The 16,042-nt window shown below is 61.2% G+C and overlaps 3 protein-coding genes across 3 annotated transcripts; 1 reads left to right on the top strand and 2 right to left on the bottom strand.

The window, feature by feature from the left end:
• Window positions 1–133: 133 nt before the first annotated feature.
• Window positions 134–3,025, bottom strand: LOC62_03G005039 (uncharacterized protein; the record flags this gene model as incomplete). Its single annotated transcript, XM_062771565.1, has 4 exons — window positions 134–945; window positions 1,032–2,248; window positions 2,339–2,864; window positions 2,983–3,025. 4 exons carry the CDS (start codon window positions 3,023–3,025, stop codon window positions 134–136), a joined length of 2,598 nt encoding a protein of 865 aa, XP_062627549.1.
• A 10,030-nt stretch (window positions 3,026–13,055) lies between these two features.
• LOC62_03G005038 (uncharacterized protein) lies at window positions 13,056–13,586 on the top strand (the record flags this gene model as incomplete). The annotated part of the gene is made up of 1 exon (XM_062771564.1): window positions 13,056–13,586. The coding sequence occupies one exon, from the start codon at window positions 13,056–13,058 to the stop codon at window positions 13,584–13,586; it is 531 nt and encodes a 176-aa protein (XP_062627548.1).
• Window positions 13,587–13,819: 233 nt separating this feature from the next.
• Window positions 13,820–15,713, bottom strand: MT2525 (Putative trans-acting enoyl reductase). The gene is made up of 5 exons (XM_062771563.1): window positions 15,365–15,713; window positions 15,239–15,275; window positions 15,045–15,191; window positions 14,740–14,927; window positions 13,820–14,665 (listed from the first exon to the last, which is right to left on the bottom strand). The coding sequence occupies exons 1-5, from the start codon at window positions 15,618–15,620 to the stop codon at window positions 13,929–13,931; spliced, it is 1,365 nt and encodes a 454-aa protein (XP_062627547.1). The 5' UTR covers window positions 15,621–15,713; the 3' UTR covers window positions 13,820–13,928.
• Between the last annotated feature and the right edge of the window lie 329 nt (window positions 15,714–16,042).

Genomic DNA, 16,042 nt, shown 5'->3' with positions numbered 1-16,042 from the left:
ATACGAGGCGCAGAGCGGCTCGCGGCACAACCAGGTATTATAAGGACGCTGACCGTGCGTCGTCAATTGTGCCGAGAAAACGATAAGCAGATAAAAAGGGATGGAAAGCCGGGGCAACCGGGCCACACAGCAACTAGCCCACGATCCGGCGCCAGAGATCGCGGCCCGGTTCGGCGCCGACAATCTCGCGCTTGCCGATTTGGATAATGGCGCCCGTCTCGACCATCTCCTGGAGGAGGGAGGGGGCGGGTCCACCGCGGTGACGAGCACCGGACGGTGACGCGGGGTGGGCCGGCCCGCTGCCAACGGGTGAGGTGACTCCGGCGGGCGCCGTACCCAGGCGGCCGGCGGCCGAAGCGTCTGGCGACTGTGCGGGCGAAACGTGGTACGCGGCCGTGTGGAGGACCTGCTGAACGTGCGAGAGATTGATGATGGGCGTATGGGACAGCGCCGAGGTCAGGCCGACAAGGTGGGCGATGGCGAGGCCGAAGAATGGCCGGAAGACGGGCAGCGAGAACACAAACGACCTGTTGATCTCAGGAGCGCCGAGCGCCGAGAGCACGTTGAATGCGGCATCCCGACCCCGCTCCAGCTGCTGGTGCCCCTCTTGCGATTGGGTGAGCAGCGACCACACGCGGTCGTTGGAGACGAACACTGGCGATGCAGTAAACAGGAGCGCATAGTTGTAGTGCAGGTTGAGGACGGGCTCGTGACGTGCACCACAGCTCTGGGCCCACGCTTCCCACCGGGCAGCGAAGCGTTTATAGACATCTCGGACGCGTCGGCGATCCCGTTGGTCGCGAGCAGTTTCTCTGCCGCCGGAAGAGTCGCCTCGGGCATGGGAACCCGGTCGGCCGTCGCTGTGATCCGAACCCGAGTCACGACTACCCTCAGGGGATTTGGGGTCGCCCGGGTATCGAGTATGGCCGCGCTGGGCGTTCAGGACTGGGAGTGGCGTTGTCAGTTGGAATCGGAACCTTTCCGCCACATAGTGGCTGAACGCCACCCGGGGCGTCCAACGCCACACTCACCTTCCATCAGAAGCTCCGAATATTGCAGCCATGCAAGCAACCTGTTGTCCCGGTCGCGAACAGACGATTCGGTTGGGGGCGAAGTAGCGATCAGGTCGCGCCAGGAAGCCGCCAGAGGTTCTTGAACAATAGGCAAGTTGAAGTCGGGCAAGTGGAGAAGGTGGTCGGCAAGGACGACATAGATCCACTCCCGCCACTCTTCGTGGCCACGCCTCTGAATTTGCACTCGGTCCAGTTGGAGGTCACGCGCCAGGCCGACAGCGAGACTGCCGAGCGCCGAGTCATTCGTCCAGGTGCTGTACACCCCGAGGGCGAGAACTTCGTCCCTCGTCCATAGAACCCGCCCAGCCAGGAGGCGCGACACTTCCGCCACGACGGCTTCAGCAGCCGCATCGCTCTCGCGCCTCGACGTTTCGGGGCGTTCGAGGGCAGCACGACGCCCCATACACAGAAGGACAAGCGATGGGAGTCCTGGAAGTGGCGATATCCCAGGAAGCCACGGTGTCAAGGGCCACGCTCCAACCCGGTAGCTTTCCCACACATGGTCGGGGACGTCAGTCGGGTTTCTCGGTGGAATGGGAGCAACCGCCGAGTTTCCTGCCGCCGCACCGCCGGAAATCTGAGCCGCCAGGGCCGATTGAGCACGCAAAATGGATCCGAGTGTGGCCTCAATACCGGATACCGACGCAGGGAGCGTCGATACTGATCGAAAAGCGGATTCGAGGCCACGCAAACGACCTTCGAGGCGGTGGTCTATCAACTGTCCACTTGACTGTTGAGGTGGTACAGGACCTCCGGGTGGAGGATGGCCGTAACCGGGATGGGTAACAGGGTAGTATTGTTGTTGAGGGCCGCCTCCAGTGGACGGAGGTGTGTGCGCAGGTGGCGTATGGGCACGGAGAGGTGGCGGGTATGGCGTGCCCATGCCCGCTTGTGGGGGAGGGCGCATCTGGGCTGGATGTTCCCGTGCGCCTTGAGCTTGCCTGATGGCATAATCGGGAATCAATTGGGGACGAGTTGTCACTGGTGGAGCCGCCTGCGATGTGGCGGGATAAAACGAAGGTCCTGCTGGCTCTGCTGGAGGGGGAAAGAAGGGGGAAGCACGCGACGGAATAGTCGAGATCGACTTTGGCCGCGTTCGCGACTCGAAAACACACGAAACGTTGGCCTGGCGGCACCCACGACATGGTTCCTTGCCAGGGCCGTCGCATTTCATTCTGCACGAGTTAGAACACGGAAAGGTGGGCGCGCACGCGTGTGGGCGCGTGTGGGTGTGTGTGGCGGTGCCGCCCTCGAGGAACACTCACTTTTGTCGACGACATCTCATGCAAGCCATCATACTCCGCGGTTGCCTGTTTGTCACGTCGCGTGTAAACACAATGTCACCACCAGTAGTACTAGGCTGTTCTCCGGCCGTTCTTGGTTCCTCGGCACGTCCCCGTTCCGGGCTGGTACTTGGCGACGGAGACTTTACTCCTGCTGGCCCTCCCATGGAATGGCGGGCCATGTGTCCAGGGGGCCAATTTGGCGCCCAGCTTCCAGGACGTGGTGCTGCGCCCGACGAGGCCGCACTGCCCGCAGCCGAGAAGGACTGGTATGACGACGACGACGGTCCGGAACCGGGTGCGTTACCTTCAGTGCCTCCGAGTTGAAGGGGATGCAACGGTGGCAATGTTGGCCGCGTGGGCGATGATCCCCGAATGATACGCGGTGACGTGCCGCTGGGATTTGGAGCAGGGCGCTGCATGAAACGGGTACCCGATGAATCGACAGGAGAGAGCGAGGGGGAGGCTGACCCTCTCCGCACGCGCTTTGAAGGATGAGACTCTGAACCTGAGACTGTTAGTTTGGTAAATGACAAAGTTTACGGGATGCAGGGGGTGTAGGAGAATCGTCGGGTTTATCCCGTTGGATGAGACAAAGCGGGGGGGATTCCAGGAGGTGCGCGTACCTTGTGTCACCGGCCCGGATGGGCTGTCGGCTCTGCGCCTCATGTCGAGGTAATGTTTTGCCTGCGTGGGCTGTGCTTATAGAGGGGCTGCACAGATGTGGGCAAGCAAGAGGGGTGATGGTTGGTGGGTGGCCAAGGTGCGTTGCGCAGCCGAAAGGTTTCGGCTACGCGCTATCGAGGTTTCGCCTTGCACCGCGGCCGCTTCGACCCGTGTCCTCGAGACCAGTCGTGACAACTGTGGACCCTGTGTCAAGCGTCAAAGTGGGTTGCGGGCGGCGGTGATGATGAGACGCGTCCTCAAACGAATGCGTGTTGATGCAAGGGCCGAGGTAAAAGCATAAAGCAATGGTTCAAGGTTTACTCGTCGTCGAGGGGAGGGGGGGGGTAGGGGCAAAGGTAATGGTAGTCAACCGGGGCAAAAGGAATGTTGTTGTCAGAGACGGAAGTGGTGGGTGGCACCCGTGATCGAGTCGCCGCTACCAAGGAGCAGTGTTGTAGTGTTGGTTTAGGCCGAAGCGAGTGCTGTAGGTTGATTGGTGGCGGGTGGGGCCTTGTACGTGACCAGCACGAGTTGATGGACAGAGTGAGGGTGAGTGGATGATGGGGTGGGAGGGGTGGAGGGAGGGGAGGGGACGTCGGATGGGTTTGACGCCGGGGAAGGCGGGACGTAGACAGCGTGATTGACGTTGATGCGACTTGCTTGGCCAATACACACGACAAGGGCGACAGAGGCGAGTGCAAGCCCGACAATGTCGTGTTTCGTGTAGAGAGTAGTGCCGTGAGATGCGTGTGCAATGCGAGTTGGGTTGAGGCGTTCCGTGTGTGTCTTGTTGTGTGGTGTAGGCGTGGTACGTGCTTTGCGGCTTGCTTGGCGTACGTGCGTGCAGAGTGTCGTTTGAGCGTGCGTGCGTGCGTGCGTCGTGCGTCGTGCGTGCGTGCAACTTGCTGACGTATAGGTACTTTAAAGGGATGGATCTGCCCTCCCTATACGATGGAAGTGGTGCTGCTGATCGTCGGGGTCGGCTTTGTCACCGCCGCCGCAGTAGAAGATGCGATGCACAAAGTCGGTGAGCGCAGCGGTTGTCACGGCTTGGCGCTCGCCTTGCAGTCGTTGACGTGTGTAGCAAGCGAGCGAGTGAGCGAGTGAGGCGGGTCGGGGCGGGGACCAGAGCCGTGGGGGGTGACGTGATGGTCCGCGACGAAATGTCCCACTATCACCAAGCTTGTTTTTGTTGACCCAAGCCCAAAGTCTGTGCGTGTCGTCGTCGTGTTTCGGGCTGATGCTGTGATGATGCCCAGCAAAACGTAGCGATGACGGTAATGCGTTATTTACAGATCACTCTGTTGTCAGCTGCTCCCAATTACGCCTGGGTTACTATGCGTAGCCACAGGCAAAGTTTGGATGCAAGGTCTGTTCAGAGTCTTGTCTGTCTGTGCACCACAACGTCGCGTAAACGCCGCTGGTGCTCTGACGACGTCTGTGGAATGAAAGGGCGATCGGATCGCCCTCGTGACGTGTGGTCGAAAGGGTGACAGGAACCCTTCAGTCCCGTCGTTGGGTCCGTCTCGTCGGAGCTGCCGTAGCCGTGGAGGGTGCGCGATACGGCACCAATGGCGGTGACGACGTGGAGAGGGGGAGACTAGTGGTGGGAGGGGAGGAGGCGGAGGGGGAAGGAGGGGCGTGGTCGGTCGTCAACCTCGACGTCGGTATGCCGCTTGTCGAGGTGGTTTGAAAGAGAGTGAAGAGAGATGAAGGTGATAACAAGATGTTGGAAAGAGTGGGAAGAGGAAAGGGGCCGGGGTGGGGGGAGCGGCGGTCGACGGCGCAGATTAATGTGGTCGTGGTGGACACGAGGGAGGCGAGGGAGGGGGTGTACGTTTGCTGGTAATCTTCCTAGGGACGGGTGGATACACCTAATCAGGCAGCAACCCAAACCAGGAGGGATCGTGGTTTACGTTGGTCTTGCGGCAGAGCCGGTTCAGTTCCGAGAACCGTATAGGGTTTCGTTTGGGAGAGGCAATGACGAGCAACACAAAGTGGTCCTCCCAAGAAGGGACGGGCGGCTCGAAAGTCGACAGAGTGGGGATGTCACCGATGTCGGCAGGCGGTGGTTAACCCCGAGTTGGCTAGAATGGATCAACAATGGCTCATGTCATGGGGAGACGAGAGGGAGCGGCAGACGGGGGGGGCAACACGGGCAGTCTATACCACCAGCGGGACGGAGAGGGAGACGGAGGGGGAGAGCGGCACAAGAGCAGCACAGGATCACAACCCAAGTTTGGACCGGGAGAACAGAGTTGGCAGGAACAGGAGGTCAGGTACGGAGCAGGCATGCAGTGTATGCCCTCTTGAGTCTTGCGCCGAGCGCAAGCATCACGACGTTCCTACCTGGACCTTGGCTCATGCTCATCATTACTGGCTTCCCGGGTCACGGCGGAGCGCGTACAAGGGGAAGGGGGAGGAGGTAAGAGACCGGAGTGACACGAGCGAGCGAGCGAGGGGAGGCCGACCGAGCGAGCGAGCCCAATGTGACCTGTTCGATCGGTAACCCAAATAGGGCTGGCTGCGTTTGGCTCTCTCCACTCCAACAATGCTGCTACGACCCATGGGCCGGGCCACTCGTTTGCGAGCAAAGGGATCGAGCTGGGTACCCGTCCTCACCTTGTACTACTTTGGTTTTGGGCTTGGTCTTGTCTGCGTGCCGGTCGAGTCAGGTCCTGGCTTGCTTGGTTGGCTGGCTGGGGCCAGGATAGGAACGAATGTATCAAACTATGAAGGCGAAGGGGGCAAGTACCGGTCGTGCCGCGCGGAACGCTGCGCTTGCAAGCTCACACTCGGCCTTGCTTTGCTTGCTCGCCGCCGCGGCAGGCGTCAACTTGGTTTCGATCTAATGGAGAGTTTGTGGGCGTGCGCGGTACAAGCCCAAACACTGGCGACCAGGGGGCGGGGAGCGGCGGGAACGGACTATGCGGGAAAGGCAAGAAAAACGTCAGAGCTTGATTCTATGATGTACGTTTCCCCCCCCCCAATCCCTTTCCCCCCCGTGTCCTCTTTCAAGTGACAAGATGGCATGCATGTATCCAACGCCAGTCTGGCAGGGACGGCCAGCCAAGCCGGTAGGGAGACGGGCAGCAGGGCTGCGCGAGGTAGGAGAGCGACTTTTTTTCCCTTGCCTGCTGCTGCCTTTCCCCTAGCGAGTTGGACCTGCACAGTCAGGTCAGGATCTGCCGCACACTGCATCCGTGCGCGCGTGTTGCAGCGAGCGGCGGTGGCGGCGGCGGCGGCGAGCAGCAGCAGCAGCAGCCGCCGCAGGAAGGCAATCGCTGGAAAAATAAGGATGTGTGTGCCCGAAACACAGACGAGCCGAAAGCTCCGGCGGTCGTAGTTGGCGGCACGCCCACCTCGAGGCGTTTTGCCCACCCACTATGGGCCGTCGCTTGCCGCACGACATTGGGTGGCGTTGTGCTGGAGCAGACCTGCACGGCGAACCCAGCGCGCCGCGCCGCGCGCCGCAAGCCGGACTCCAGGGTGGATGGGAGTATGACTGGTCCCCAAAAGGAGTCAAGTTGTAAGAAGCAAGAGATGGCAACAGGGACACGGACGCGCACTCCTTTGTCGTGGGTGAATGGACTTGTCGTGGTGCATGGTAATAAAGCCAAGCCAAGCCTCAGCCGGCACCTCTCCTTCCCCGCGCCGTACCGCGCTTGCTCCTTTGATGGCTGCTGCTGCTGCCGCTGGACCCTTGCACCAACAGCTCGTTCCTGGGCACGTCTCTTCCCCTCTTCCGGCACATCGGCCCCACCCCCACGGCAGCTTCGCTCAGAGACCTGCCCTGAAACTCACTCGCTCGCTCAACCAAAGAGTAACCCTTCCTGGTAGCGGCCGGTTGGGTTCCTTTTCTCTTTGCAGACTTGCAAAACACTACCACCACCGGCTGCAGCTTTTCCTCGACAAGAGGGTCTCCTGTCTCGGGGAGGACCTGGGCCAGAAGCAGAATCCGGCACGGCGTTCGGTGGCGTCAGGCTGTGTCGGGCTCTGGCGTTCAAGGGGGTGGGCCCGTGACGTAATTCCGAGACGGCACTGGCCACGGCGCTGGCATCAGAGATTGAGTGAGCGGGCTGATAGCGATCTGCGGGTGGGCGTGGGACAGCGGTGGGCTACTCGCTGCTGCAGCGTGCATACGTGCGCATGCATCCTTTGCCTCGTGCCACGACGACACACACTTGTGCACACCGACCCTACCCTATGAATTGTCCCAGAAACCACCTAAAGGCAGGATAATAAAGGGAAGGGGAGGTGCGTGCGCCTCTGGCCTGTTCCCTCGGCGCCTCTCATTTTCGCGGCTGTTCCTCGCTTCGTTCCTGACTGATGGCTATCGACAACCCAAAGCTGTATTAAGTACAACGCACGGAAGGGGTGTAGATCAGGTTTCGCTGGCCGCGTCGCCAGTCAATCACAATCCTGATGGCGCACACCAGTCGCTCGCTGCTTCTGCTCGCCGCATGTTTGACACGCGGCGCGTGTCGCCCGCCCGGGCCGGCCGCCGATGGCCGCTGGCACGGTTCTAGGAAGCGACGACCTCGAATTGATCGAGCGGCGCGGCGCGCATGGTGCGACGGGGCGGTGGCGGCGGTGGCACTTGCACCGCGGCCGCCACCACCACCACCACCACTGCCACCACCACCGACGGCGACTCGTCTATATGTATCGCATCATACACACCGACAATGCCGAAACTGAGGGGCCAGGAAGTACAAGATTTCACTCTCGCACAAAAGCAACAGCGTGAGAGAAATCTCGGGCCATACTGCCACTGCACGTAACAGGTACGAGCAAGTCGCGGCTGTTATATACCGCTGTGACGGCTTACGGCCCACAAATTAACAGATGTGTCCATTGTCGTCGACGTTATCCTCCGGTGCGGCAGCGGCTCGGCTCTGGTCTCGCTGGCGATCCACAGCCATCACACCAGCTGCTACTGCAGCAGCATCGTCCCGCAGATCCTGAAGCGACTGTCCCGTGTCGTCTTTACAGGCACACCCGGATTACCATCTGAACAACGTAATCGCGCCGGCACTCCTGCCCTGTTTCCGTTTTCTCCTTTCCGCCTGGGGAGACAAGTCTGTTCCTTAGGAATCAGGAGAACGAGGCACCGTGTTTTGCCCAGTCGAGCAACATGCACATCTCACACGCACATGCATTGCATGCACGAGTCCGATGACGACGGGCTTGGACGGCCATGGTCGCGCGCGGTCCTCGTCCTCCTCGGCGTGCCTTTGTCGCCTTGTATCATCTGGTTTGGGCATCGTTCCGGTGATCCCGACCGCTGTCCGCTTCGCTTCCCGGTCCGTCATGCCGCATACCGCAGCGCGGTCAGAGTGTGGGACCGAAACACGGGTCCTGGGGCCTGTGTTCAAACCCAGAGCTCCTCCCAGCCCCACCCAACACGACCGCCCACGCACCGGGTAACTGTGCCCTTGAAACATTACTCTTCAAGGGGCTTTGCAACAAGAGGGGCCGTGCCGGCCGGATGGGCCGTAGGGGGAGGGTCCTGTGTGTCAAGACGAGTCAGGTGGATCCTTGGGATCCTTGGGATCAGTCAGTCGCAGCCGTGACAAGAGTGACGGAGAGCCTGTGGGACTGAACACTCTGCTTCATTGCCCACCTTGAAACCCGGCTCATGATCGCGTTCTAGTCCTCCCGCTGCAGGTGACCCAATCCATGGAGTCTCTGTCTGAGGTAGGTGGGCGTCGTCGGGGTATGTGGCCGGAAGTTTCGGACAGACGTGCGTGGGTGGGTGCTTGGGCGTGCGCGTGCACATCCACCACGGACAGACAGCAGCGGCAGCAGGGCGGAGAGGAGCAGGAGGCATGGGTCACGTCAAAGCCGAAGCGGGTTCATGCAGTTGCATTCTTACCACACTTGTAACGCCCGTGTTCCGGGCCGCTCCAAGCGACCGTTTGCACGTCCCACGCCGTGGATCCTGCACTAAACATAACCAGATAACCTAAACTAGCTACAAAACCATGAATCCAGCGGTTGCACATGCTGTAACGAGCATGTCCAACTATCATTAGGGTTCATGGTCTATGCTGCATCTGGGAACCGGTTGTACGAGTCTAGGGTTGATGCATCCGTGGGGTCATGCCGAGTTCCTGTTCCCAATGTAGCAGTCTCCACTTTTCTTTTCGATCGACTGGCGGCGTGGCCCAAGTTGCTGGGCCGGCTGTCTTGCCGCCAGCGTCCTGAGGTCGGATGCAGTCGAATTACGACAACCCAGGCCGCCCCAAACAAAGTTTCGGGTCTACGTACCCGTCACAACTTTACATGACTCCCCTCCCCTTTGCACACACCATCTTGGCAGGTGAGGTTCAACGGCCTTTGCTCGCAGCCGCCTCAGGGGGCAGCCGTCTTGACCACCCAACCGGGCAGCCCGCCATGCGCCATGCGCCTCTGCCCATCACGTGAAGCCTCGCCGCTATCTCCTGATGGCTGCAATCTGACTGTGCCGCCACCGGCAACGCAGTCGACGGGGCGCCAACTAACGTAAGGCTGTCTCAAGTCGGCAAGCTGGCGCCGAAGAATTCGGTCATCCTGAGCCCTTGGTGTAGCCCGCCCACAGAACAGAAATCAGGAGTCAGGTGTGGGGCAAGTGCGTGCGATTCGTGGCGTGCGTGGCACGCCGTGCGGTGCCGTGGCAGGTGCCACTCCCTCTCGCACGGCGGTGCACCAGATCCATGCCAGTGCGCACTCCGCAGTCCTGGCCGTCAACCGCCGAGAATGACCCAAAGGCCAATCTCCCTCGTCCACGTAGAGGTTGGTTGGTGACAGGCGCTGGCGAGGCGGCGAAACGAGACCGCTGCCGTCGGAGGATTCAGAGAGCGATCAGTCAATCAATCAGATCGTCGAGCTCGTTATACAACCTTGATCGACATGCTTCGTAGCTCCAACTTCATTGAATGGGGGTTGAGCCCTTAGGATGACTGCGGCGTCGCAAGCACAGTATGTACCTCATGTGTCACACGTTACCAGCAACCAAACTGGCACCGATCTCACCAATGGTGTGGAAACGGGCCGGATGATGATGGAGATGATGTCGCCAAGACCAACGACTCCTCCTCCTCCTCAGCGATCAACAAACAAGCTCATACTTTCCGCTGACACAGCCGCTCTCTCATGTCTGTTTCAGTCAATCGTGGACCTCGACCTCGACCTTGTCCTCGGCACGGAGCGGGCCCTGCTCATTTAATGTGGGCTGCCCTGCCATTAAACGTGGATCAGCCGACCCAACGTACCTACCAATGGTAGCCTCGGCGCCACCGCATCTGAGCAAATCCTCTTGGGTCCGGAATCTGTGTGAGAATCGCGGAGAGAGCTAAAAGCCAGATGGCCGGAACCCTTGTCGTCGTCACTCTCACACGTTTCAATGTCCTTGTCCTGGGAAACTTTAACCCGCATTACTCTCCGCGAACCTGGATCCTGGACAGCTGTGGCGTGATGGAGCCGCGCGGGCCGGTCGATAGTATCCTTTCGAGATCGACAGCGTGGCACTAACTTTTCAGAGCCCATCTGTCAGTGGGGTAGGTCGAGGTGAGCCGTGACATGTTCCTTTCCCGCAGTCAACGCCGGGTTGTGGGTCCAGGTCGCTGCTGAGCGCCACAGCTAGTGTCAGCGCCATCAGATTCAAAGAACAGGTCAACGTTTGATCTGACCGGGAACGATGACAAGCTTAATGGCAAGAAAGTAGTTGGCGGCTATCAGTAAGAGATAATGAGGAGATAGATGACACTGTGTTGTGAATCGGTGCCACGCTCTGTCTTGCTCGTCTTCCTCGTCTTCCTCGCCTTCCTTGTCTTCCTCGTCATCCCTTTCGTCAAAATCGTCACAGTCACATTCCTCGGCAAACTCTTTCAATTTCGCCTTTCTCTCCTCCTCTCATCCTCTCTCTCTGTCTCACTCTCTCGTCACTCGCCCTTCCTTCCTCGTTCACCTCATCATCATCACTCTCCTCCGCTCCAAGTGCAACCGAGGTGACTCCGAACTCCCACGGAGTGACACATCCGCGCCTCGCACTCCAACCATATCTCGCGTCTCCCGGCACGTTGTTCAGCCCCCCTCAGCCCCTCCTTCCCTCACACCCTTCACCAAAAGTCCCCGATCCCAAACTCGAAATGACCGGTGTCGTGCCCCGCAAGCGCGGTGGCCGCCGGTCCCTCAATGCAAAGTACGATCGGCTAGTCGGCGTCTCTCTACGGCCGCATACTCGCTCTCGAACGATCGGAGCAGAGAGGAACGAGGAACGTGAATGCTTGATGGCGAGGATCGGCGGTGCTAGCGGTGCAGACAAGACCCAGCCCCAGCACCAAGCCGCGGCGGCGCCGCCCGCAGCCCCCGTCGGACCACCCGCCCACCGTAATAAAGGTACATCCCGTCCTCCAGGTGGGGAGATGGGCAAGGTTGCGGAACACGAGGCCGTTCAATTCCCTGCTGGTCCCTATGTGAGTTGACGCTGGCTGCGTCATCACTCCCTGCTGGTGCACAATGATCGGCAGACCGAGACGTGCGCTGACAACTCTTGGCAGTCACAACAACGCCCGCAGTATCAGCCCCTTAGGCGCTCTGCACTCCGTTCATGGCCAAACCCAACGCCACAGTGGGAACAAGACGGCATGCGTGAAGACGAGCAGCCGGTCCAAGTCGACGAGGAAGACATGCGTCCGGCAACTCCCGCGGCACACATCCTGTCCCGGCCGGCGCCTCAGACCCAACGTCACCAAGCCCATCATTCACACCCGCCTCCCACTTTCGAGCAACCGAGGTGGCCACCATGGCAGGGCTTTCCCCCGTACGGCATGGATGCTTGGCCGCAACCACTGCCGCCACTGCCGCCGCCGCCGCAAGCCACCTCGATGCCCCTCTTCCTCACTCCACACGGCATCTTCACTCACTCTGGCCATCCGGTCATTGTCACTAACCCATATGGAGTGGGGGAGGGGGCCATGACGTCGGCATTCAAGCGAAGCCCCCCGGATTACTACCCCGAGTCCGGCATGGCTTATGCTTACCAACACTTACCAGCTTACCACCACCCAATGACTTTGGGCAGACGGCCGCCACTCAACAAGAGACGGCCGAGTCAAAGCGCCCTTGATGCGTGGGAGGAGCCCACTGCTGCCAAGAGCAAGCGTTCCCTCCATCATCAGGATGATGAGTTTGAGATGCAGCACCGCGAGACCCCTCCTCATCATGAAGACGAGCGTCACCATGAGCCACAAGAACATCAGCCCACCCGCGTGGTACAACAGCCTGATCCCCAACGCCGGCCAACCGCGGCGTACCGGCCTCTGCCGACGGAGCAGCGCAACCGCCACGAAGCCAAGGTCCCTAATACAGCGCCATTCGAGGCGTTTAATGACGACGAGCACTCACATGACGATGATGAACTTGGCACGCCACCGGGTCCGCCTCCGCCTCAACACTCGGACCACCGGGCGGCGGCGAGATCGACAGGCCCTGCTCCGGCCCCCGTCCCATCCACAGAGGGTCCGGTTTTTGTTGACGACCCGCCCGCGGACTACCAGGCGGCTCCGAGCCCCACCCCCTCTGGCTCTCTCTACTCTTACAAGACTGACTCCATCGCCACTGATTCGGGAGATCATGGGCCCCCGTCCCAGACCCTCAAGCCCAAGCGCAACGAGAACGCCATAGCCTCCCGCCCGGCCCTTTCACAACCAGGTGGTCCCTCGCAACCTCGCACCAATCCTCTTTTGCAGCATGAGCCCAACGACGACAGCAACGACACGATGGCCTTGAGTTGTGGAAGCGCGACTCATGCTCCGTTACTGCAGCGAGTCGACTCGAGACCGCGGTACGCCAGCGATCCGGCCAGGTACGACGACGGCGCGGGACGAAGGAAATCATGGTTTGGGTCGATGAGCAGACTGGTTAGTGACGGCGGCGGGTGGGATCGGGCGGTGCGACTGACAAAGCCCAGTCGTACAGCGCGAGAGCGAGAGACAACCAGAATAGGGCACTGCTGCTCGGGGGATCGCCTCCATCCTCGCCCTCGCCCATGCGCCCGGCCTCAATGCTTCCCGGAGTATCCTCCTCGCCGCGGGCCCCTTCCTCTCCGACTGCAATGGTACGCCCCGCAACCCCCACACTGGTGCAAACTACGTCCTCCAGGCTCCAGCGTGCCAGCGAGCGCGCATGGGCGGCACTTGCGAGCCTCCAGCCTAGAATGAACGGGTACGATGCGGTGCCCGTCGCGCACACGATGCCTGCTCCGCCTTCTCCTGCGCTAGGGCCAGTCGGCGTAGTTGCAAGTGAGGCCGGTTCAGAGGGCGAGGCGTCCGACTCGATCGAAGCCTTCTCCGACACGCAGCCCGAGCCCGCCGAGCCCGTGCCCGTGACGTCAAAGCCGCTCCCAAGTCTACCGACTGCAACCTCCAACCTGTCGCTCGACGAGGACGACGGCATGCAGCCAGTCGAATTGGGGCCGCCGCGGTACAAGAAGGTGCGGTTCGATCTGCAAGAGGGGGACCGGCTGCTCAACACTCTGCACGCGGACCCCGGCTTCAAAGTGTGGCGTGATGGCTACTAGGGGCTGTGAGCGGGCCCAAGCCAAAGCACGCCAAAGCGGGTGCAATGGCGTTCGTGGCGGCGGACGGCGCGCCGGGCGCGGGCGGCGAAAGCTCGACAGCCTGAACGTGCGCGTGCGCGTGTGAGATAGGTGATGTTGCGTGATGATTGATGACCGACTCCGACTTTATGACACCGACCCAAAGAAAAAGATTACACTGTAGTATCCTGTGCAGGTACAAACGACAACAAATGCATCATTCTAGTGTAAGCTAGCGTAGACAAGTCTCAGAGTTTTAGAGGGAAGAAAGAAGAGAAGAGGGCGGGCCGCACCCGCGTGATTACTAGAGGGGTGGTGAAGGCCTTAGATGTCCTTCTTGGACTCGGCGGCACCGACCTCGACAATCTCCGAGGTGATGGTCGCGACGCCGTGGATGCGCATGCGCTCGACGAGCACCATGCCGAGGGCCGAGGGGCCGGTGAGCACGCCACCGACGTGCGCAAGCGGAGGAAGGGCAGTGCCCTTGGGGGCCGGCAGGACGAGGGACAGGGCACTCTCGGCGAGCACGCGCGCAGTGTGGTAGTAGCCCGGGTCGCCCTTGCCGTCGTAGCGCGAGACGACGGCGACGGGCTTGTCGCCGTCCGAGACGCTGACGTTGGTGATCTTGGTGAAGCCCTTCTCGCACACCTCCTTGGTGGGTCCGGTTCCCGGTGGGGGGATGTACGGCTTGAGGAGGTCGCGCACGAACTTGAGGCCCATGTAGAGGCCCGCGAAGACGAAGAAGCTGAGCGAGACGAGGGCTGCCGTGATCGAGTTGGAGAAGCGCACCTTGCCGAAACCCGCAAGCGACTCCTTGAACACGGTGTGGTCGCCGTGGCGGGGCTCAAAGCCGAAGTCGGCGCTCGGCGCGACACCGTTCGGCACGTTGTCGGCGTGCGCTGGGCCCGGGTGCGTCATGCGCGACAGGTACCATGACCTGCGGATCGCGGTGCGGTTGACAATGTAGCCGACGAAGAAGGCGCCGTACGAGGGCACGTTGGGCACCTTGGCCGGCGGCGTGTAGACGAGCTGCGGGCGCGGCGTGGGGCCGGTAACGGAGGCTAAGGGTGGGGTTAGCAGGGGAGACAACGAGCACGAGAGCACAGTGCCCGTAATGAACACTCTGGTTACTCACCCCCAGTCAGGATCCACTCGTCGCTGATGTCCGTCTTCTCCTCGGCCTCGGCAGCAGCCGAGACGGACGCGAGCGTGCCGCCCGAGATACCGCCCCCGATCTCGTAGAAGTTTGTCGACTCGGCAAAGGCCACGCCCTTGCCGAGCTTGTTCTGGAGGGTCCGGAGGCCGTGGTAGATGACGAGGTCGCTGGGGGGGTCAGTCGTGTCGGGACGTTGGTGGGCGACGCCAGGCTCCCGCGACACGCCGCCGATAGTGCGACAGTGCCAGCGAGACGCCGGCCACACCACACCCCACTCCACTCACCCAGGAATACAGTCGAACCCGCTCATGGGGATCACGACCGAGCCAGACTTGGCCGCCGCAAAGTCAAACTTGGGCACGACCTGGTTGGCGACGTAATGGCTCTCGCCCGTGAGGTCGAGGTAGTGCTTGCCGGCGGTAACGCACGCGCTGGGGTGGGTGTCAGCTGGGTGCGCGCTCTCGTCCTCGACACGTACTCGATGAGCGCGGGGGCGTTGTACAGCTGGTACGGGCCTGGGAAGGGAAGGGAAGTCAGTCTCGCCGTCCCTCGACCTCTCGCCGGCCATCGATAGCAGCCAAGCCTCCGGCGCACGTGCACGCACCAGCAAAGTTGATAACGATATCGCTCTTGCCAACGAGCGCCGCGACGCCCGCCGCGTCCTCGAGCGTCGTGGCGACCACCGAGCGGCGGTCGGCGCCCGCCTTGCCGAGGGACTCGTTGAGCGCGTCGAGCTTGGCCTTGCTTCTGCCTGCCAGGATGAGGGTGTAACTCGCCGAGTCGGCGTGGTTGATCAGGTAGGGCAGCAGGTGCTCGCGCGAGGTGTACGCCGTCGCGCCGTAGACTGCGATGGTGGGCATTTTGGTTGGGGGCTGAGAAGGGTCAAAGGAGAGTGAGTGGGAGGAAGCAAGAGAGGGAGGGAGTGCGCTTCCGTGTGGAATGGTCGTGACGCGACACGAAGCGAGCGAGCTGAATGAGTGCGATGGGGGTGGGCGGGGACAGCTGGCTGGGAAGTGCAATCACGCTGACCGGTAATATCCGGGCCGTGCCTTTGTTTGAAGTCGGCGGGCAGGCGGGCTGGGGCACGTTGATATCTGGCCGACTGGACTGACTTTTGATGGGGACAGCACAGACAGTTTGACTGCACACACCGCTGCTGATACGTAGCTCTCAGACGACGATGCATGGTACCCTCCCTCGGCGGCTCTTGCACAAACAACTCGGCCGCCGTGGACGACACAGCTCATCACTCATCCTCACTCGGCGGCATTCACCGCCGCCG

Source organism: Vanrija pseudolonga, chromosome 3, assembly GCF_020906515.1.
Source record: "Vanrija pseudolonga chromosome 3, complete sequence".
NCBI classification, from domain to species: Eukaryota; Fungi; Basidiomycota; class Tremellomycetes; order Trichosporonales; family Trichosporonaceae; genus Vanrija; species Vanrija pseudolonga.
Note: the sequence above shows the minus strand (reverse complement) of the source record. Positions and strands in the feature narration are given on the sequence as shown.

Bases quoted from the DNA above. Each gene is read 5' to 3' on its own strand.
- MT2525 (XM_062771563.1), bottom strand. From the start codon at position 15,620: ATGCCCACCATCGCAGTCTACGGCGCGACGGCGTACACCTCGCGCGAG. The intron at 14,928-15,044 runs GTGAGTGGAGTG...TGACCCCCCCAG, and splicing joins GGGTTCGACTGTATTCCTGG to CGACCTCGTCATCTACCACG. The intron at 14,666-14,739 runs GTGAGTAACCAG...CCCCACCCTTAG, and splicing joins CGAGTGGATCCTGACTGGGG to CCTCCGTTACCGGCCCCACG.